Source organism: Entelurus aequoreus, linkage group LG16, assembly GCF_033978785.1.
Source record: "Entelurus aequoreus isolate RoL-2023_Sb linkage group LG16, RoL_Eaeq_v1.1, whole genome shotgun sequence".
Classification (NCBI taxonomy): Eukaryota; Metazoa; Chordata; class Actinopteri; order Syngnathiformes; family Syngnathidae; genus Entelurus; species Entelurus aequoreus.
Genome location: NC_084746.1, coordinates 827749 through 851893, shown reverse-complemented (window position 1 = coordinate 851893; position 24145 = coordinate 827749). Strand labels below are relative to the sequence as shown.

Genomic DNA, 24145 nt, shown 5'->3' with positions numbered 1-24145 from the left:
TTAAACTGTTTGACTATTTGCTCACGCAGTTGTGGACAAAGTGGTGTACCTCGCCACATCCTTTCTTGTGAAAGACTGAGCATTTTCTGGGAAGCTGTTTTTATACCCAATCATGGCACCCACCTGTTCCCAATTAGCCTGCACACCTGTGGGATGTTCCAAATAAGTCTTTGATGAGCATTCCTCAACTTTATCAGTATTTATTGCCACCTTTCCCAACTTCTTTGTCACGTGTTGCTGCCATCAAATTATAAAGTTAATGATTAGTTGCACAAAAATAAACTTTATGAGTTTGAACATGAAATATGTTGTCTTTGTAGCATATTCAACTGAATATGGCTTGAAAAGGATTTGCAAATCATTGTATTCCGTTTATATTTACATCTAACACCATTTCCCAACTCATATGGAAACGGGGTTTGTACCAGCAATGTTGTCATTGACTTACGTTTTGTCCTCCCAGTGGGACGATGAGACGGACATGTCCAAGCTGGAGGAGTGTGTGCGCTCAGTGCAGGTGGACGGGCTCCTGTGGGGGGCGTCCAAGCTGGTGGCCGTAGGTTACGGCATCAAGAAGCTGCAGATCAACTGTGTGGTGGAGGACGACAAAGTGGGGACGGACATCTTGGAGGAGGAGATTACCAAGTTTGAGGACTTGGTGAGTAAAAGTCACTCAAGACGGATTTTATTCCTTTGAAAAGAAAGTAGAAACCTAAACAAGTTTTGCTCACTCTTACAGGTCCAAAGTGTGGATGTTGCTGCCTTCAATAAGATCTGAACAAAGTGCTGCTTGGTGGAACATGAAATTATATCATTAAATATGCAAATATTTGACAATATTATTTCCTTATTTGGCCACAATATTAGGTACAGCTGGGTTAACTCTAATTGGATGTCCCTCACATTGTTGAAGTGTCTACAGGGAGCAGAGCTTCAAAGAAGATCCTAAACCCACCCAAAATCCAGGATAGACGGGCTGGTTGAAGGTGGTCTGGACGCTGTGAAGATGCACCATGCTGTCACTCACGCTGTAGAAGGATAAGACCCCGCCTCTAAAGTTCAGATACACTCCTATCCTGTTGCCGCCGAGGGTGGCCACACCGACGCCGTGCTTGTCGTGTCGAAACGTGCACCCGCCGTGTGTGCAGTCCAGGCTCCAGGATTTAGAATTGTGGCCCAGTTTGCTGTCGCTGCCACTGCCGCTTCTGCCCATGCTCCTGTAGCACACGCCCACTGAGGCCCCGCCCTTACCAGCCCACTCCACCTCCCAGTAGCAGCGGCCCGCCATGCCTGCCCGACACAGAACCTGAGCCCAGCTGGTGAAGCGCTCAGGGTTCGGGGGGTACGGCTGGGGCTCGGAGCGTGTGGTCACCGTTCTGTGGTCTTCAGACAAACTGAGGTATGGGTTGGCCGTGTTTGGGTCCAGCTCTAAGTCCTGTGCGTCTGAACACAATTATTAACACATCAGCAACAACACACTTTCACAACAAAACTCTTACTCACAGTGCAGAAATTCTTCTCTGCTCTTTGGTTCTGAGTCATGCGGGATGTGAGGATCAATGGTTACTATGGCGACAGGAAGACATAGGAGTTCATGAGTAAAACCAACTAAAGAAAACTTATGGCATAAAGTTGTGAGCAGTATTAAAGCCAAAGAATCAAATATACCAACAGTGTTACTTTACAAACTGTGTAATCTATAAAAAAAATTGTAAAAAAAAAAAACTCTGCCTTTTTAAAAATATTTATTTTAATGTTGGTACTTCTGAGGTGAAAAAAGAACCACTGCCCTAGGACAACCAAAATAATAATAATAATAATAATAGATTTTATTTGTAAAAAGCACTTTACATTGAGTAAACAACCTCAAAGTGCTACAGCGTATTAAAAAAATAAAAAGATAATACAAAATAAATAAAAATTAAAACTAGTATGCATATATCTAAAAAAAAAAAAGGCTTTTTTTAAAAAAAAAAAAGCTTTTTAAGCCTGCACAATGTTTCTTAGCTGTGGTCTCTTTAGTGACAGTTATACAAATATCAAAAGAAATTTGGAGCTAAAGTCATAGAAGTTTCTTAAGTGCAAAAATGAAGACTAAAGTTGACAGTTAACATTTATTATTAATTTAATGTATATTTGTTAGCACTACATAATTGTACATTTATTTTTAGTCTCATTTGCAGTTTGAGTAGTACTTCATTTTCTAATTTCCGGACTATAAGCCGCTACTTTTTCCCCTCGTTCTGGTCCCTGCGGCTTATACAAGGGTGCGGCTTATTTACGGCCTGTTCTTCTCCGACACCGACGAAGAGGATTTGGGTGGTTTTAGTACGCCGGAGGAAGACGATGACACAATGATTAAAGACTGACTTTTCATATACCGGTAGGCTGGTTATTTTGATAACGTACAGGCGAGCACTTTGTATTACTTTGCACCGTTGTATTATTTGTACTCTGCACGAATGCTGTTCGCCATGTCAAAGATGTGACAGTTTGATTGAATGATTGAAAGATTTATAGTTAATAAATGGGACGCTTTGCGTTCCCAAACAGTCATCTCTGTCCCGACAATCCCCTCCGTGGTAGCAGGAACCCCTATATACTACGCTAATTACACATCAAAACCCTGCGGCTTATAGTCTGGTGCGGCTTGTATATGGAGCAATCTGTATTTTCCCCTAAATTTAGCTGGTGCGGCTTATAGTCAGGTGCGGCTTATAGTCCGGAAATTACGGTAAGCCTTGATGATATTTGACTAACACAGTTCCATATCATAACTGTAAGATTACGGTGTAACTTTACTAAAGTCAACTTAGTTGCTTATACCTTTAATCTTCTCTGAGGGATTTGGATTGCTGGTTTCCTTCAGTGAAGACACTGAAAATGAAGACACATTATTATTTTACAATAAGTCCAGTGGCATCTTGCTTGCCTTTGTCAGAGATTCTGTTGAACTCTCGCTGCAGACTTTCTTCCAGACTGTCCCTCAGCTCAGCCAAGCCTCCTCTGATGCTTTTGTACATCAAGTATGGGAACGTGTCCGTGTTGGGAATCTGCACCTTCTTGGTGGGGAAGTGAAGAACTCTGCACTTCTGCAATGACCAGCGGAGCAAATTGGAAGAAAACAAACCCAGAAGTGGCTCATTGAAGTCCTGCCGCTCACCTGAAGGAAGTGGAGGTGGTCGTCCAGCCGAGAGAGCTTCTCAAGCTCCGCCTCTCCTCTCCTCACCTCCACCATCTCCCTCTCCACCTTCTCCAGGAGATGCTCGGTTTGAGCGAGGGCTGCTTGCTCGCGGCCTCGGATCATCTCCTTCACGTCACCCCTCTGCTTCTCCATGGCGCTGATGAGCTTGGAGAATATTCTCTCACTTTCCTCCACCGCCGCCTCAGTGGCGTGCTGCAGGAGATCATCTTTTTATATTCCCTGTGACTGAATATCTTAACACTTTGCCTTCCTGTAATCAAATGCACCTGTGAAGTACCTTTCTTTGGAAATGAACTAGCTACTGATAACTTAGTGTTAGCAGCAAAAGGCTGAGTGCAATACTGGAGTTAGACCATATTAGAGATAGGAACTTAGCCGCTGATGGAACTTGTAATACCATTGTTATATTGTGATGATGACACATTACAGCTGTGTCTGCAAATCTGACTCAGCACAAGGTAGCGTCCTTCCTTGCTGATGTCCCGCCACAGAGTAAAGCTACTTCTCAGTCCCTAATCTTTGCCTCCAATGGTGGCAAAGTAAGTTTGTTACATCAAGCAACACTACACATGCTGGGAGGATACAATATGCCATGCTAACCTCTAAAGCAGTGGTTCTTAACCTGGGTTGGATGGAACCCTAGGGGTTCTGTGAGTCGGGCTCAGGGGTTCGGCGGAGGTCGAGACACACCCGACTCATCGTGTAAATAAAACCTTCTCCCTATCGGCGTATTACGGATACGACAACAGCAGAAGTCAGACTGATTTGCAGGTGTGTCATTTGTTGTGAGTTTATGCACTGTGTTGGTTTTGTTGTTTGAACAAGGTGATGTTCATGCACGCTTCATCAAGTGCACCAGTAATAAAACATGCTAACACTTTAGTATGGGGAACATATTCACCATTAATTACTTGCTTATTAACATGCAAATTAGTAACATATTGGCTCTTAACTAGTCATTATTAAGTACTTATTAATGCCTTATTTGGCATGGCCTTATTATAACCCTAACCCTCTAACCCTGGCCCTAACCCTAACCAAATGACTCTAAATGAAGTCTTTGTTACTTAGAATATGTTCCCCATACTAAAGTGTTACCAAAAACATATAACTTTGTCTTGAATTTGAAAAAAAAAACATTTTATTTTTTACTAAAGAAGGGTTGGGTGAATGCGCATAAGAAACTGGTGGGGTTCGTTACCTCCAACAAGGTTAAGAACCACTGCTCTAAAGATAGAGAGTTCTTGAATGTGGGCGAATCGATAAAGTCTAGTACAGGGGTGGGCAATTAATTTTTACCGGGGGCCGCATGAGCTACCCGAGCACTGCTGGAGGGCCACATCGACAATATTTCAATTAAATTTTGCTCAATATTATTTTTGATATATACCGTAAGATAAATAATAATAATAATAATAGTAATACTTCAACATAGTGTGTGTAACAGCATTCCATGACTAATATATATAAATTAACATTAATAATAAATGACAGTAAAATAAGCACACGTATGACTGAGGAGTCATAGTGTAACTTTGTGTGGTGTTTGAGTTGTCCGACTTTTTGTGTGGCCTTAAACGCACCAGTGGTTTAGTGCTATGCGTGTTGGTGACAGATGACAAGTTGCTTTTGGCCTGGTTTGTACGGCAGAAAATGACTAGTTTTTCGAGATAGAATTGTTTTACTCATGTTTTTGGTGTGGTTATGTCCGAATATAAACAGTTTTGTTCAATAAAGTGATCGATATAATTCCTGTCCTCGAAGCATCTCGATAGACGTTACAATAATTGAACGGTGTTCAATTGAACGGTGTTGACGAACACCGTTAGGGCCGCTTGTTGTCACTGTCACTCAAAGTTGCATTGCAAAATTCCATAGAATAAATATGTTTATTTTGTTTAGAATTCAGATGGGATTTGATTTGGTGCGCGGCATATATACTTGCTGCGCGCAGCGGACGCTTGAGCAGTGCGCAATTGCGCAAGCACGCACCTTAGAGGGAACGTTGCTTTGCAGTTCATGTCTTGTTGGAAACACGCCATTCCTCATCAACTTTTCTCTTTTTGGCGTCTCGGGTGTAAACCGTGCATCACTTGTCGCTGCATGTGCACCTTCACTCGCAGGTTACACACGGACACACGCCCATAAATAATACTTTTCAAAATAAAAGCAGCACAGTTGTATTGCGCGCAGGACATAGATGTTTTTTCAACTTTATTTTGTAATTGCAGTTGTTCACATTCACTCACAATCACGCATACGTCCACACGGAAGTAATAGAAATAACGATTTTCAAAACAAAAGCAGCACCGTTGTATTGCACACTCGACATAGATACTTTTTAAAATTTATTTTGTAATTTATAATTGGCCTCACGCGGGCCGGACAGGGACGCACAAAGGGCCGGATGCGGCCCGCGGGCCGCAGAATGCCCAGGTCTGGTCTAGTATGTTACAGTTAAAGTAGCAATGATTGTCACACACACATTAGATGTGGTGAAATTTGTCCTCTGCATTTGACCCATCCCCTTGTTCACCCCCTGGGAGGTGAGGGGAGCAGTGAGCAGCAGCGGTGCTGCGCCTGGGAATCATTTTTGCTGATTTAACCCCCAATTCCAAGCCTTGATGCTGAGTGCCAAGCAGGGAGGTAATGGCTCCCATTTTTATAGTCTTTGGTATGACTCGGCCGGGGTTTGAACTCACAACCTACCCATCTCGGGGCGGACACTCTAACCACTAGGCCACTGAGTAGGTGGCCTAGTGGTTAGCTAGCTCACCTTTGTGCATTCACGCACAGCATAAAATATTTGGTGGACAAAATGAGACAAAGAAGGAGTGGCACGAAACACGTCTTTCTGTGGCAGCATCGGAGAAAGTTGTACTTGTAAACAAACTACGGGGAGTTCAAGGATCGCTGAAATTAGTTAATAATGTTACTACAATTGTAGTTGGAACAATCAAATCTTGTTTTTGTTTACCGACTCAGGAAAGAAGTCCCTGGACACAGGAGGACTTTAAGGGCAAAAAACAAATGATTTAAATTGTAATAGAATTCATTTCAATATTTATTGTTGTTAGTGTGTGAATGTCAATCTACAGTATGTTGGCCCTGCCTGCCTGATTAGAATAGTTGAGATGTTTTGTAATGTTAGTCTGTGATGTTTACCCCTCAAGAACAAGCAACAAGCAGTCAAACCCGAGCAGTTCTACTGATGCTCTGTTAGCTCAAATGTAATGAGTCATACTGTCCTTGTGGCTTGTGCAGCCCTTTGAGACACTCGTGATTTAGGGCTATATAAATAAACATTGATTGATTGATTGACTATTGGGTTTGGTGCAGCTGTTTGTTTGTTTTTTCAATTAAAGGCTTTACTTATCTGTGTTGGCCCTGTGATGAGGTGGTGACTTGTCCAGGGTGTACTGCAGCTGAGATAGGCTCCAGCATCCCCCGCGACCCCGAAAGGGACAAGCGGTAGAAAATGGATGGATGGACTTGTCCACTAGTGGGCACTAGTTCAAAGGTAATATACGTACATATACCACTACAATTTACATTTTTATCCTGCAATGCTCATTTTAGCTACAATTATAAAAATTATCTTAAATATTATTTGAATTATAATTATAGGAAAGAGGGTCAAAGAATAACTTCTATTTTAAAGAACCTATTTTTACAGCGAACGCGTTGTTAAAAAAAATGAATTAAAAGTTGGTTGCTTTGATTATTTCATGTTTAAAGAAAATGTTTGAAGTAAGTTAGCATGTACTCACTTTGATGTACCTGACAGCATATCGTAGCTCCTTTTCCGACTCTTTCAGGTTCTGCTCACACTTCAAAGATGCTTCTTGTAATTTTCTCTACAAAAGAGCACAAGAACAGTTGAGTCAGAAACATTTTCAATGAATCACTTAATGCTCAGTGTGGTCCTCACAGCCCCTAGGGCAGGGACCTCAAACTTCTTTTCATTGAGGGCCACAACCCAGTTACACAGGGCCGCTTGTAACAACTAATAATGATTTGTTTTCCCTCATGCATTTGAATAATAAATATGTTTTTCATACACTGGATGGATGTATAAAACATAGCTGTAGCTTTTACAGTAAAAAAACAGACAGTCACCAGAATTTTACTGTAAAATATCAGGCATGTGATTTTTCCGTCTAAAGTCGGAATTCCGTCTTTTTTAATCTAGGGGAAAAAAATTATCTCCCGTTTTTCTTTTTTTTTTCCCGACCCTAAATCAAGATTCGAGACGTAGTTTATATTACGCCGTAGTTGATTGGTCGATATGTTCCTTGTGACCAATCAGGACATCTGTTATGAATGATGACGTTAATAACGTCATCATACCGCCATTTTCCATATGTAAACGATGTCGGTTCTCGAGAGAAAGGACGCTTTACGAGTAAAATAAATTGATAAACATGTCAAAAATAAGTTTGGATGGGACTGGATGGAAAGGGAAATCACTGATACTGTTGGGAAGAAGGAAGTTACGACTTTGTTCGGTGATTTTATTTGGAAAATCGATCGTCCCGGAAAGGTTTTGTGCACGTGGTGCCATGATAATATTGACTATGGATCGCGAGGTCTCAAGGCTTTGGAAGTACATGTGAAACGCCAAAAACATATGAAACAACTTGAAGCAAGGAAAACTAACTTTTCACTAGCTGGTACTTTTGGATGTCAACCGAAAGTGAGCAAACCTTACGGACTTCATCCTTTGTTTACATGGAGAGGAAAGATCCACCCACTTCAGTTGCAGACAGGGTTGTTAATAATGAGGTAATTAAGCTAAAAAATATTTGCTTGCGAAATACGCATGTTTGTTTTAAATATTAACCAATTATTGCTTTGCGAAATAATAAATGGGTTTTTCTAAAAATAAAAAGCCACGTGAAAATATATTATGAAATTACAGAAATTCAAAGAGTCGCATTATTGATTCCAGTTAACAATTTATTTGAAATAAATTTGCATATAATACTATTTTGTAATATTAAGTTCTTATGTAGTCTCTTGAAACTATTGTCAGTGGTGTAACAATCTTGAAGGTAAATATTTTCACACTTGTTTCATGCAATATGTCAGTGTCCTCACATTATTATTATTTCCTATATTCAAATAGGAGTAAACAATACTAAACACGTTTAATTACTTTCATAAATTTATATCCTATTTTGGCGAAAATAATGAAATGTTTACATTTGGTATTTTGTTAAATACATTTTCAAGGAAAGCTCATGTTAGGGCTCTCCAAGAAAGCTAATGTGTGAAGTGAACTGCAGTAATGTGGTAATACTGTAAATAAACTGTAGATAATAACACTGATCAATGTGACACCTGTGGATGTGAAATGAACACAAGATGTAAATATTAGTGACTAAATACTGTTGGGACTGAACCATATACAGTGATTCATTAGGATAATTGGGTTATGTATGTTCTATTAATGTTTTCATGTCTTTAAACACTCAAATATTTTCTTCAAATGGTGCTGTCTTTGTTCATTTTAGCATGTTAAATTGGTGAAAAACCAGGAGCTTGTCCCCCCACCAGCCCACCAGGGCACTGGTGGGGGGACCTGGCTGCACCTGGCTGGGGGCCTTCGTCCCCCGGAAATGTTTTCAGTCTTTTTCATTGTGGTCAAATCCCATGCCTGTATATAGTGTTGTTTTTTTACAACATAAAGTAATACAGTAAAAGGAAAAGAGTATAGCTGTTTTTTTGTTTTTGTTACTGTAAAGAAGTGGTCCCCAACCCTTTTTGTAACTGCGGACCGGGTCAACGCTTGAAAATTTGTCCCACGGACCGGGGGGGTGTTTTTTTGTGGGGTTTTTTGTCATAAAAAAATACAATCATGTGTGCTTACAGACTGTATCCCTGCAGACTGTATTGATATATATTGATATATAATGTAGGAAGCAGAATATTAATAACAGAAAGAAACAACCCTTTTTTGTGAATGAGTTTTTTTTGGGTTGTTGCACTAATTGTAAGTGTATCTTGTGTTTTTTATGTAGGTTTGATTAAAAAAACATTTTAAAAAAAAGATTATTATTAGGGATGTCCGATAATGGCTTTTTGCCGATACCCGATATTCCGATATTGTCCAACTCTTTAATTACTGATACCGATATCAACCGATATATACAGTCGTGGAATTAACACATTATTATGCCTAATTTGGACAACCATGTATGGTGAAGATAAGGTATATATATATATATATATATATATATATATATATATATATATATATATATATATATATATATATATATATATATATATATATATATATATATATATATATATATATATATACATATATATATATATATATATATATATATATATATATATATATATATATACACAGGTATATATATATATATTTAAAAAAATGTATAAAATAAGATAAATAAAATAAAAACATTTTCTTGAATAAAAAAGAAAGTAAAACAATATAAAAACAGTTACATAGAAATTAGTAATTAATGAAAATGAGTAAAATTAAGTGTTAAAGGTTAGTACTATTAGTGGAGCAGCAGCACGCACAATCATGTGTGCTTACGGACTGTATCCCTTGCAGACTGTATTGATATATATTGATATATAATGTAGGAAGCAGAATATTAATAACAGAAAGAAACAACCCTTTTGTGTGAATGAGTGTGAATGGGGGAGGGAGGTTTTTTGGGTTGGTGCACTAATTGTAAGTGTATCTTGTGTTTTTTATGTGGATTTAATTTTTTAAAAAAAAAATTGATACTGATAAAAAAAAAACGATACCGATAATTTCCGATATTACATTTTAACGCATTTATCGGCCGATAATATCGGCAGGCCGATATTATTGGACATCTCTAATTATTATTTTTATTTATTGTGTGGCCCAGTACCAATCGATCCACGGACCGGTACCAGGCCGCAGCCCGGTGGTTGGGGACCACTGCTGTAAAGTATACAGTGTTGTTGTTGTTTTCACAACATATTAGTGTAAATAGAAAAACAGCACCACTGTTCTTTTTTTTAATTCTGGGAACTGAATTGCCACTTGACTTTAATTCCATTTACAGTAAGACACTGTAAAAACAACCACAGATTTTACAGTAAAAAACTGGCAGCTCAGTCAACAGAATTTTACTGTAAAAAAAAAAAAAATACAAAAAATATGCTATTAAAACAAATCGTTTGGAATGCATGTTGGATACTATTAAAGTTGAAAAGGTATGCATTACATTTATTTTTTCTATCAAAATGGAAAAACCGAATACATTTAATAGGGAAATATACAGTAAGGTACTCTACTGACGCAAACATTTTTCAGGTGTCCGCGGGCCACATAAAATGATGTGGCGGCCCACTTCTGGCCCCGGGACCTTGAGTTTGACACCTGTGCACTAGGGGGAAACTGTAAAGCTAATTCAGGATTGCTATGACTTGCTCCAGTCGTCCCTCATCCATCACATTTAATTAGTTGCAGGCCTGACCGTGGTCAACAAACTTCCACAATTAGGATGATTATTTAATAATTGGAATATTCATATAGAGCATAAAAAACGGTTTAAGACCTTCTAAACCAGTTCCACATAATTGTAGACCTCTAAACATGAAATAACACACATATAGTCACTTTTACACTCCTTCAATACAAATGAGTAGCCTTGAGTGTGTTCTAAAGTACTATCTATCTACTGTAATTACAGTAGTCACTGGTCGCCCACAGCATGCTCCAAGTGTCATTGCTTATTAGCCTCACCCGGCCACTACAGCTGCGATCATTAGCTGTGTTGTTAGCATTGCGTGTCTGCGTTGGTATTCCACACGGCTCCCCTAAGGCTCACCAATGTCACGTGGCGTTGATGTCCAAGATGGAGTGCATCACTTAATAGCTGTTAGCTTTGAGTGGCACGCCATCCACTCCTAATTCATCCCGCGTCATGTCTTTTGACATCGCCCACGCCAAAGACTCACTAATGTGGAGATTAAGTCGTGAGATTGTGTAGAAAGTGGTTCATTTTTTATTCCTGAATAAAAAGGGGGCGCGTGGGCTGTGCCTCAGAGTGTAGGGTGAGACTGTAACTGAGTGTGCAGCTCCATGCCTTCTCCTCATGAGCTAAATTGAACTCTGTCTCGGCCTGATTCCTTGCTTCTTGTTCTGTTTAATAGATAGTTTGGTGCTTAAACCTGACACTGCTTTTTTTAATATCCACGCAATGCCTCCCTGCTTTATTTCAATTTTGGGGGCACTTATACAGATCCCAAATACACAACAGCAGGTACCAATAGGTAAGATAAGTTGGTTTTGCATGCTTTAATCCGGAAACGCAAGTCCTGCTTGGTGAATATTTTCATCAATCGCCACAACGTAATAGAAAATAAGACAAATCCTGCACTATGATACGTATAACGTATAAATAAAACTTAATACTTATTTTAGGACGAATAGACATGTAGAATAAGTGAAGCTGCAATGTGTTGAGGAACGACTTAATTGTGTATTGGCATGTAAGTTTGTTTTTGTTAGGGTTATGTACACTTTGTTGACATACCTGTTGTGATGCACGCTCGTCCACCAGCGGCACGACCTCGTGACCTTTGTGTTGACTTTTGACACAGCGCGAGCAGGCGCCCTCATGGTCCACTCGGCAGTAGCTCCTCACTACTTTGTGGTGATATGGACATAACTTCTCTTTAGAAGCACTTGTCTGAGGGACAGAACAACACACCAGTGTTCAATGTGCAGGACTTCACAGACAACACAATCTAAAATGGCTGTTTAAAGCTATCCTAGTTGTGTTTTTTGTCTGATAGCTAATTAGTACATCATTTATAAATTTACTACTGACACAAGGGGCAACAAACCCCCAAATTAAACACACATAGATTAGTTACATTACAAGCTTGGCTAAAACCCAGAAGAACACATTTGTTTTTTCTATGAGCTGTGCTTGTTTTTACCCCCTTTTTTAACTATTATTTAACAAAGTAGAACATTAAGAACAAACATGGCATATATGGCAACAGTCCCATTATGCACAGGAATTCAACCAAAGGACAATATACATACAATACAGAAGTGTTTCTTCACTGTTGTCCATATGGGTCACAGCAGTGCTCAGTTGTAATACACTTTACCACCACTTGTGGCAGTAATGACAATATCAAACCAGGGGTCACCAGCGCGGTGCCCGTGGGCACCAGGTAGCCCGTAAGGACCAGATGAGTCGCCCGTAAGGACCAGATGAGTAGCCCGCTGGCCTGTTCTAAAAATAGCTCAAATAGCAGCACTTACCAGTGAGCTGCCTCTATTTTTTAAATGTTATTTATTTACTAGCAAGCTGGTCTCGCTTTGCTCGACATTTTTAATTCTAAGAGAGACAAAACTCAAATAGAATTTGAAAATCCAAGAAAATATTTTAAAGACTTGGTCTTCACTTGTTTAAATAAATGCATACATTTTTTTTACTTTGCTTCTTATAACTTTCAAAAAGACAATTTTAGAGAAAAAATACAACCTTAAAAATGATTTTAGGATTCTTAAACACATATACCTTTTTACCTTTTGAATTCCTTCCTCTTCTTTCCTGACAATTTAAAGCAATGTTCAAGTATTTTTTTTATTTTTATTGTAAAGAATAATAAATACATTTTAATTGAATTCTTCATTTTAGCTTCTGTTTTTTCGACGAAGAATATTTGTGAAATATTTCTTCAAACTTATGATTAAAATTCAAAAAAAATTATTCTGGCAAATCTAGAAAATCTGTAGAATCTAATTTAAATCTTATTTCAAAGTCTTTTGAATTTCTTTTAAAATTTTTGTTCTGGAAAATCTAGAAGAAATAATGATGTGTCTTTGTTAGAAATATAGCTTGGTCCAATTTGTTATATATTCTAACAAAGTGCAGATTGGATTTTAACCTATTTAAAACATGTCATCAAAATTCTAAAATTAATCTTAATCAGGAAGAATTACTAATGATGTTCCATAAATTCTTTTTTAAATTTTTTCAAAAAGATTCGAATTAGCTAGTTTTTCTCTTCTTTTTTTCGGTTGAATTTTGAATTTTAAAGAGTAAAAATTGAAGATAAACTATGTTTCAAAATTTAATAGTCATTTTTTTCATGTTTTCTCCTCTTTTAAACAGTTCAATTAAGTGTAAATATCATTAATTATTAATAATAACATAGAGTTAAAGGTAAATTGAGCAAATTGGCTATTTCTGGCAATTTATTTAAGTGCGTATCAAACTGGTAGCCCTTCGCATTAATCACTACCCAAGAAGTAGCTCTTGGTTCAAAAAGGTTGGTGACCCCTGATATCAAACAAACAGAAAAAGTCGGGAGTTAAAGTCATAGAAGTTTCTTAAGCGCAAAAACTATGACTAAAGTGGTGAAACTGTATTTTCTGCCAGGTAGAATTCCACCGCCCATTTCCCGTCCATGATTCCCACAGTTGACAGAAGATGGCAGAATTGTTTGTGGAAGGTTTATGAAAGATGGTTTGGTTTTTATGAATCTACACTTGTGAATAAAACATTTAGCCATGCTTTTTCATTTAGCCATGCTTTTTCCAAAGCATGGCTGTACAAACATAACAGCACTTGCTGGTGAGGTTTCATGGTTACTTTTTTAATGTCATAATCACATCTAAGTAAGAATTCCACCGCCCATTTCCCGTCCATGATTCCCACAGTTGACAGAAGATGGCAGAATTGTTTGGGGAAGGTTTATGAAAGATGGTTTGGTTTTTATGAATCTACACTTGTGAATAAAACATTTACCCTTGACAATTATTGTGTTTAAAACATGTTCATATTGTTTTTCCTTTCTTAGAATCCCAAAAACATGATCAATTTCAGAAAACATGGGCAAGCTTGGACTCTCTTAGGGGAAAGCCAATGTACATCATCCAACAACGCTTTTATTGTACATATACCGTATTTTTCGGAGTATAAGTCGCTCCGGAGTATAAATCGCACCCGCCGAAAATGCATAATAAAGAAGGAAAAAACATATATAAGTCGCACTGGAGTATAAGTCGCATTTTTTGGGGAAATGTATTTGATAAAAGCCAACAGCAAGAATAGACATTTGAAAGGCAATTTAAAATGTGTAAAGAATAGTGAACAACAGGCTGAATAAGTGTACGTTATATGAGGCATAAATAACCAACTGGTATGTTAACCTCACGTATTATGGTAAGAGTCATTCAAATAACTATAACATATAGAACATGCTATACGTTTACCAAACAATCTGTCACTCCTAATCGCTAAATCCCATGAAATCTTATACGTCTAGTCTCTTACGTCAATGACATCAATAATATTATTTTATATTTTACGCTAATGTGTTCATCATTTCACACATAAGTCGCTCCTGAGTATAAGTCGCACCCCTGGCCAAACTACGAAAACAACTGCGACTTATAGTCCGGAAAATACGGTAATCATAAAATAAATGTACTGTGGATTATTATTATGTGCCCATCACAGAAAGGACAAGTGTTGTCTTCAAGTGCAAAATAATATCTTAAAAACATTATGTTAGGGAGGTGAAACCTTGAACAATTTCAAAAATAAATTCCTTGGGAAATATCAGGTAATTTGTACAAATGTTTTGTTTTCCTACTAGAGAAAATAACTGGGAAACTGATTTGATCTATAAAGAAAAAACATATTAGTAAAGAATTGGAGTTTTAAAGTTTGATATCTGTAATATTGGGCCCATTCACCGAAAGCCCAGAAAGTTCTGTTGTTCTATAGTCAGCAATCTGAAAAAGAGGACATGTTGTATTTGAGATGGGTAGGTTGTGAGTTCAAACCCCGGCCGAGTCATACCAAAGACTATAAAAAAATGGGAGCCATTACCTCCCTGCTTGGCACTCAGCATCAAGGCTTGGAATTGGGGGTTAAATCACCAAAATGATTCCCGGGCGCGGCACCGCTGCTGCCCACTGCTCCCCTCACCTCCCAGGGGGTGAACAAGGGGATGGGTCAAATGCAGAGGACAAATTTCACCACACCTAGTGTGTGTGTGACAATCATTGGTACTTTAACTTAACTTAACTTTAACTAAATATTTTGAGGGATAGCCTTTATTATGTTTTTTTCTCGATTTGCAGGTTGTACTTAACAATGGAATCTTCAGATAATATCATTCAATAAGTGTATCACCGACTGATGCCTTTTTCCAAAGCATGGCTGTACAAACATAACAGCACTTGCTGGTGAGGTTTCATGGTTACTTTTTTAATGTCATAATCACATCTAAGTAAGAAGCTAACACCACCCAAATAGGAAAATATTTAACTTAAAATATGGAACCGTAGATAGGCTATTTGGGTTTCTTAAAAAAGGATCTTAGCCAGTTTATTTTTAGGAATGCCATTTAGGCTGCCAAAATCAAAGTCTTAATCCTCCATTTTCAAACTGTTTGATTAGATTACCTTTTATAATGTGTGATTTGTATTCCTAAATTAGATTAATCTTTCTGTGACCAATTATTTAAGTGAGTTTTACATTTCTGCAGTTTATCCCAAATATTCATAATTTCTAATGAATTCCTATTTTTAGTTATAGTCATGCCCAAATATTTGACATTGAAATTCACAGGAATAATAAAAGCAGAGGATGTGGAACAAACTTTTAACACATTTGTTGAGATTTAGTCATAAAGCCTTTGAGAAATTATAAATGATTTTGAATATTTCATTGAAATTGGCTAATTGGCTGACGTATACAGTACAGTTTGGACACACCTTCTCCTCATTCAATGTGTTTTCTTTATTGTCATGACTATTTACATTGTAGATTGTCACATCAATCTAAAGGTGAAATAACTGAAAACATGTTTTATATTCTAGTTTCTTCAAAATAGCCACCCTTTGCTCTGATTACTGCTTTGCACACTCTTGGCATTCTCTCCATGGGCTTCAAGAGGTAGTCACCTGAAATGGTTTTCACTTCACAGGTGTCATAGATTTGATGTGACAATCTACAATGTAAATAGTCATGAAAATAAAGAAAAGGCATTGAAATGAGAAGGTGTGTGGTAGGGCTGCAACTAACGATTAATTTGATAATCGATTAATCTGTCGATTATTATTTCGATTAATCGATTAATAATCGGATAAAAGAGACAAACTACATTTCTATCCTTTCCAGTATTTTATTGGGGAAAAAAACAGCATACTGGCACCATACTTATTTTGATTATTGTTTCTCAGCTGTTTGTAAATGTTGCAGTTTATAAATAAAGATTTATTTTAAAAAAAATATATATATATATTTTTTTTTTTTAAAGCCTCTGCGCATGCGCATAGCATAGATCCAACAAATCAATGACTAAATTAATCGGCAACTATTTTTATAATCGATTTTAACCGATTTAATCGATTACTTGTTGCAGCCCTAGTGTGTGGCCTGTACGGTATTTCTTTACCAAAACTAGATATTTGACCAAAATCCGCATTTTAAATTAGAAAAGCAGGCAAGAGATTGGAGATGCTTGTTTTATACTTTTGTTGATATCAAATCTTGGATATCTGTAAAGTAGTTTGACCACAATGCTAAAGTTATTACCGAATCCAAAAAGTCCAAAGCTAGGAACATAAATTCGTGTTCAATCATATTGAAGGCTTTGTAAACGTCTAAACAAAAAAACTTAATAGTAATTTTCAATTAGATAGTCATAGTCTATTAAGGCCAAAAGAAGGCAATTGTTATTGTGAATAGATAGAAAACCAGACTGTGTCAAAAAAAATTGTGTTTTGCCTGATTTTAATCTGTTTGCAAAGATGTGGGTTAGAAGTTTATAGTTGTTATTTAATAAAGTGATAGGCTCTAAATTAGGGGTATCAAACATACGGCAAACAGGGATGAGTTTGCTAAGTATAAAAATGTACCTGAAATTTTTCAATGAAAGAAACTGCTGTTCTAAATGTGTCCACTAGATGTCACAATAGCAATTCTTTGTATCTTTGTAGATGATGCTACATATGTATGGAATAAACCACATGATGTTTGTTCTGTTACAACTAAAAGTGTAAACTCTTGTTGTTGAAGCGTGTTGTGCTCGTTATTTAATTAACAATATTGCATGTGTATTTGTCGCCATCATGTGGTCAGGGCAGTTACTACATCCTTGAGAAGTGTGTACTTTGAATCAAACTTTATTAACCGGAAGTTGCATACCGTAGCTACGGTGCCAGCACGTACTTTATGGTGGTTCTTTTTGAAGAAATACTGCATATACCTTTTGTTTAAGGCTGCATTGCCGGTATGTATCATAAGTTGATCTTTGAAACTTGGTTTTTGTCTAAAATATTTCTAGCTAAATTTACAATTTGTGATGTATAATGAGATCTTTGTCATGCTCATTATCGATAATTTGCGATGTCATCTAAGATGGCGTCGTAGTACAAAATTACTTTTGTTTACCTTCTCATGCCTTGTAAGGTGGCATTACAGCATATACTGTATATGAATACAATTGCATAACATCTGTATATATTGACTGTATTGTTCGTCTTTTTAGTTTCACCCTTTTGAATGTCAATAAACCTGCTGACAACGCTCATGGCTCTCCAGAGTGGTGACATAAGAAAGGTGTTAAACAGCCCTTGTATCAGACATCCCAGAACAAGCTAGTCAGATTACTTCTAGACCTCCACCCCAGATCACACCTCACTCCTACCCACTTCTCCAAAGTGGGCTGGCTCAGGGTGGAGGACAGAGCAAAACAACTTGCACTGAGCCTAGTCTATAAAATCCGCTACACCTCCCTGATACCGAAGTACATGTCAAACTACTTCCTTAACGTAAATGACCGCCATAACCACAACACCAGGGGGAGCTCCACTAACCACGTTAAACCCAGATTCCGAACTAACAAAGGTCTTAACTCATTCTCCTTCTATGCCACATCAATATGGAATGCACTCCCAACAGGTGTAAAAGAAAGGGCATCTCTATCCTCCTTCATCCCTAAACTAACACCCTCCCTTCCACATCATACCTCCCCGGATTGTAAATAATCAAATGTAGATACTTTTTCTTATACTTTCTGATCTCTCTCTCTATGTCCACTACTTGCTGTACATATCCTACCAAGTCAGTCCTACACGGTTTCAATGTCCATTTCTCTGATGATGCAATTGTTGATGACTGAAGTGTTGATATCAACTAAACCCTCCACATCCCACCCCCCGGATTGTAAATAATGTAAATAAGTCAATGTATATACTCTGATGATGAACTTGTGTGATGACTGTATTATGATGATAGTATATATCTGTATCATGAATCAATTTAAGTGGATCCCGACTTAAACAAGTGTAAAAACTTATTGGGGTGTTACCATTTAGTGGTCAATTGTACGGAATATGTACTGTACTGTGCAATCTACTAATACAAGTTTCAATCAATCAATCAAATATATTTGTAAACGCTCTGATGTGGGAAAGGGGTAGGATTAAATAAGTTTAGCCTCTTCCTACTCCTTTTTGGACATGATGTAAAGTGAAATGATATGAAATAGTGTGATGGAAGTGTGTTCATGTTCCAAATAAACTAAATAGTGTGATGTATTATACTGTAATGTTCCTAATGTTCCAAATAAACTAAATAGTGTGATGTATTATACTGTAAGTATGTTTATGTTCCAAATAAACTAAATAGTGTGAGGTATTATACTGTAATGTTCCAAATAAACTAAATAGTGTGATGTATTATACTGTAAGTATGTTTATGTTCCAAATAAACTAAATAGTGTGAGGTAATATACTGTAAGTGTGTTTATGTTCCAAATAAACTAAATAGTGTGATGTATTTTACTGTAAGTGTGATTGTTACATATAAACTAAATAGTGTGATGTATTATACAGTAAGTGTGTTTATGTTACATATAAACTAAATAGTGTGATGTATTATACTGTAAGTGTGTTTATGTTACATATAAACTAAATAGTGTGATGTATTATACAGTAAGTGTGTTTATGTTACATATAAACTAAATAGTGTGATGTTTTATACTGTAAGTGTGTTTATGTTCCAAATAAACTAAATAGTGTGATGTATTATACAGTAAGTGTGTTTATGTTCCAAATAAACTAAAAGGTGTGATGTATTATACTGTAATGTTCCAAATAAACTAAATAGTGTGATGTATTATACAGTAAGTGTGTTTATGTTCCAAATCAACTAAATAGTGTGATGTATTATACTGTAATTTTCCAAATAAACTAAATAGTGTGATGTATTATACAGTAAGTGTGTTTATGTTCCAAATAAACTAAATAGTGTGATGTATTATACAGTAAGTGTGTTTATGTGACATATGAACTAAATAGTGTGATGTATTATACAGTAAGTGTGTTTATGTTACATATAAACTAAATAGTGTGATATATTATACTGTAAGTGTGTTTATGTTACATATAAACTAAATAGTGTGATGTATTATACAGTAAGTGTGTTTATGTTACATATAAACTAAATAGTGTGATATATTATACTGTAAGTGTGTTTATGTTCCAAATAAACTAAATAGTGTGATGTATTATACAGTAAGTGTGTTTATGTTCCAAATAAACTAAATAGTGTGATGTATTATACTGTAATGTTCCAAATAAACTAAATAGTGTGATGTATTATACAGTAAGTGTGTTTATGTTCCAAATAAACTAAATAGTGTGATGTATTATACAGTAAGTGTGTTTATGTTACATATAAACTAAATAGTGTGATGTATTATACAGTAAGTGTGTTTATGTTACATATAAACTAAATAGTGTGATGTATTATACAGTAAGTGTGTTTATGTTACATATAAACTAAATAGTGTGATATATTATACTGTAAGTGTGTTTATGTTACATATAAACTAAATAGTGTGATGTATTATACAGTAAGTGTGTTTATGTTACATATAAACTAAATAGTGTGATATATTATACTGTAAGTGTGTTTATGTTACATATAAACTAAATAGTGTGATATATTATACTGTAAGTGTGTTTATGTTCCAAATAAACTAAGGAAAGAAAGAAAAGAAAGAAACGCCGCCAAAATCCAGTCGAAATCAACGAGTGGCTTTCATAGCGAAACATGACGGACAGAAGGTTTTTGCCGAGTGAGGTCAGATTAATGTTGATTTACTACAAAGCTACACCAAGCAGGGGTGATTAAAAACATATTTAAAACATTTAAACTCACATAAACTACGAAGAAATTGCACTCCGTTTGAGTCAAACCCGGAAGAGGAAGAAGGCGGTGCGCATGCGTGTCCTTCGACAGCGTGATAGTGTCACCTAGCGGTGAGTGGAGGTAATGCACGCGTTCAGAGGTCACCTAGCGGTGAGTGGTGGTAATGCACGCGTTCAGAGGTCAATATCAAAAGTCCATTTTGTCAACAAATCAATAATAATAATAACAATAACAACATACCTGTGGTGTCACCACGAGCGGGACCAGGCTGTGGCCCCGCCCACGGAAGCGCCCCTCGTGAGCCTTCAGGTGAGCCGCGCAGTAGAACTCCGAGCACGTGACGCACGACTTGACGGCTCGGCTTTTCCCGCCTGAGGGACAAAGTCCACATTTGACGTCGCGAGTGGGAAGTGGAGCGTCTTTGAGTCCGCTTTGCTGCAGCTTGTCCAGCAGCTCGCCCAGCACCTGGTTGCGGTTGAGCGGAGGTTTGGGGCTGAACACCTGCCTGCACTGAGGACAGGTGTACTGGCCCTTCTGGCGACTTCCGCTCCAGTAGTCGCTGACGCAGGTAAGGCAGTAGCTGTGTCCGCACGGCAGCGTCACCGGCTCTCTCAGCAGCTCCAGACACACCGAACACGTCAACTCATCATGATCCACCGAGATGGTCGCCGCTGCCATGTTGCTACCTGGGCCAGGACGACGGTGCTGGCGGGGCGGGGCGGGCGGGGAGGGGGCGGGGCCTGCAGGTGTAGCATAAGGCTGGACGTTTCGAACCTCAAACCAACACCATATTTACTATTTGTCTTAAAGGGGTCGTATTAGGACTTTTGTTCTACACGTTTTGATTGATTGATTGAAACTTGTATTAGTAGATTGCACAGTACAGTACATATTATTAATAGATTGCACAGTACAGTACATATTATTAATAGATTGCACAGTACAGTACATATTCCCTACAATTGACCACTAAATGGTAACACCCCAATAATCCTGTTCTGTCTCCCTGTAATGTTTGATCCTGTTCTGTCTCCCTTTCGATTTGATTGATTGAAACTTGTATTAGTAGATTGCACAGTACAGTACATATTCCGTACAATTGACCACTAAATGGTAACACTCCAATAAGTTTTTCAACTTGTTTAAGTCGGGGTCCACGTTAATCAATTCATGGTAATTATGTAATGTTTGATCCTGTTCTGTCTCCCTGTAATGTTTGATCCTGTTCTGTCTCCGCGTAATGTTTGATTCTCTTCTGTCTCCCTGTAATGTTTGATCCTGTTCTGTCTCCCTGTAATGTTTGATCCTGTTCTGTCTCCCTTTTGATTTGATTGATTGACATTTGTATTAGTAGATTGCACAGTACAGTACATATTCCGTACAATTGACCACTAAATGGTAACACCCCAATAAGTTTTTCAACTTGTTTAAGTCGGGGTCCACGTTAATCAATTCATGGTAATTATGTAATGTTTGATCCTGTTCTGTCTCCCTGTAATGTTTGATCCTGTTCTGTCTCCCTGTAATGTTCGATCCTGTTCTGTCTCCGTGTAATGTTTGATCCTGTTCTGTCTCCCTGTAATGTTTGATCCTGTTCTGTCTCCCTTTTGATTTGATTGATTGAAACTTTTATTAATAGATTGCACAGTACAGTACATATTCCCTACAATTGACCACTAAATGGTAACACCCCAATAAGTTTTTACACTTCTTTAAGTCGGGGTCCACGTTAATCAATTCTTGGTAATTCTGTAAGGTTGAATCCTGTTCTGTCACCCTGTAATGTTTGATCCTGTTCTGTCTCACAGTAATGTTTGATCCTGTTCTGTCTCCCTGTAATGGTTGATCCTGTTCTGTCTCCCTGTAATGTTTGATCCTGTTCTGTCTCCGTGTAATGTTTGGTTCTCTTCTGTCTCCCTGTAATGGTTGATCCCGTTCTGTCTCCCTGTAATGTTTGATCCTGTTCTGTCTCCCTGTAATGTTTGATCCTGTTCTGTCTCCGTGTAATGTTTGGTTCTCTTCTGTCTCCCTGTAATGGTTGATCCCGTTCTGTCTCCCTGTAATGTTTGATCCTGTTCTGTCTCCCTGTAATGTTTGATCCTGTTCTCTCCCTTTCGATGTGATTGATTGAAACTTTTTAGTAGATTGCACAGTACAGTACATATTCCGTACAATTGACCACTAAATGGTAACACCCCAATAAGTTTTTACACTTCTTTAAGTTGGGCTCCACGTTAATCAATTCATGGTAATTCTGTAAGGTTTGATCCTGTTCTGTCACCCTGTAATGTTTGATCATGTTCTGTATCCCTGTAATGGTTGATCCTGTTCTGTCTCCCTGTAATGTTTGATCCTGTTCTGTCTCCCTGTAATGTTTGATCCTGTTCCGTCTCCCTGTAATGTTTGATCCTGTTCTGTCTCCCTTTTGATTTGATTGACTTTTATTAGTAGATTGCACAGAACAGTACATATTCTGTACAATTGACCACTAAATGGTAACACCCCAATAAGTTTCTACACTTGTTTAACTCGGGGTCCACGTTAATCAATTCATAGTAATTCTGTAATATTTGATCCTGTTCTGTCACCCTGTAATGTTTGATCCTGTTCTGTCTCCTGTAATGTTTGATCCTGTTCTGTCACCCTGTAATGTTTCAACAATTGTATCGTTTACAAAATAATGTTCTGTGTTTTTCTTCATCTGATTAAATTCACCATCAATCATGGAGCAGATAAAATGTATTGGCGTCAGTATCGGTCTTTACTCTCAAAGCATTGTCGATATCACCCAACCCTGGTGTACAGTGAGGATGGGGGTTCATTCCAAACAGCAATACCAACATAGTGTCAGTATCGGGTACGGGAAGATATACTTTTCATTTTTAAAAATGGTTGTGTGCTTCATGTTACACTTGGATACTTTTCACAAAAATAATCTGTAGCAAACCTTTGGTTTACCTGGTATTGAATCGATACCAAAATATGCAGCACATAATGAACAACATAAATTACATCTGCTAAAACAGGGGTGTCAAACGTACGGCGCACAGGCCAGGTCAGGTTCACAAACAGGTTTTATCCGGCCCGCGGGATGAGTTTGCTAAGTGTAAAAATGAGCGGAAATTTTTGAATGAAAGAAACTGCTGTTCTGAAAGTGTCCACTAGATGTCACAATAACAATTCTGTGTAGATTATGTAAAAAAAACTACATGTTCTTGCATCAATCGAGGAAAATGATCAAACTACATAAATAACATCCTGTAATTGTATTTTGATTTTTTTTTTTTTATCTTGATAGATTGAAAATGAACAGCAATGAGTCGACTGATGAACATTATCACATCATTTATTCAGGAAGTATAAATAACAACAAATAAAGTATATATACTATTAACCGAAACATGTAAGTAAAAAAAAAACACATTATGATTTGCACATTTTCAGAATGTACTTGTCCTATTTTTAAACAAAGAAAACAATCTGAAGTCGTCTTTATTTTTGAGTTATCATGCCGTGATTTTACCAGTCCGGCCCACTTGGGAGTAGATTTTTCTCCATGAGTTTGACACCCCTGACTCAAACAATGTTACCACAAATGTAAACTAGCGGATGTCCTACAAAAATGCAACGCCCGGCCCTTCCATCAAGTTTGTGTAGGAACTACTTATGTCGTTTATAAGTTGTTTTGCTTGCTGTCAAACAAACGGCGACTACTAAAGTC

At 37.4% G+C, this 24145-nt stretch overlaps 2 protein-coding genes across 5 annotated transcripts in view; one reads left to right on the top strand and one right to left on the bottom strand.

Moving 5' to 3' along the window:
- The window catches only part of eef1da (eukaryotic translation elongation factor 1 delta a (guanine nucleotide exchange protein)), a 30072-nt gene extending 29233 nt beyond the window's left edge, over positions 1-839 (top strand). For all 4 annotated transcript variants that reach the window (XM_062023712.1, XM_062023713.1, XM_062023710.1 and 1 more), the window contains 2 exons: positions 464-658; positions 740-839. In XM_062023712.1, coding sequence (XP_061879696.1) covers positions 464-658; positions 740-778 — 234 coding nt within the window. In that variant the 3' untranslated portion in view covers positions 779-839. The remainder of the gene's footprint in view (positions 1-463; positions 659-739) is intronic.
- On the bottom strand, positions 489-21120 carry LOC133631480 (tripartite motif-containing protein 16-like). Its single transcript, XM_062023706.1, has 8 exons — positions 20665-21120; positions 11764-11919; positions 6976-7062; positions 3164-3397; positions 2933-3092; positions 2827-2877; positions 1504-1566; positions 489-1443 (listed from the first exon to the last, which is right to left on the bottom strand). Exons 1-8 carry the CDS (start codon positions 21100-21102, stop codon positions 917-919), a joined length of 1716 nt encoding a protein of 571 aa, XP_061879690.1. The 5' UTR covers positions 21103-21120; the 3' UTR covers positions 489-916.
- Positions 21121-24145: the final 3025 nt, after the last annotated feature.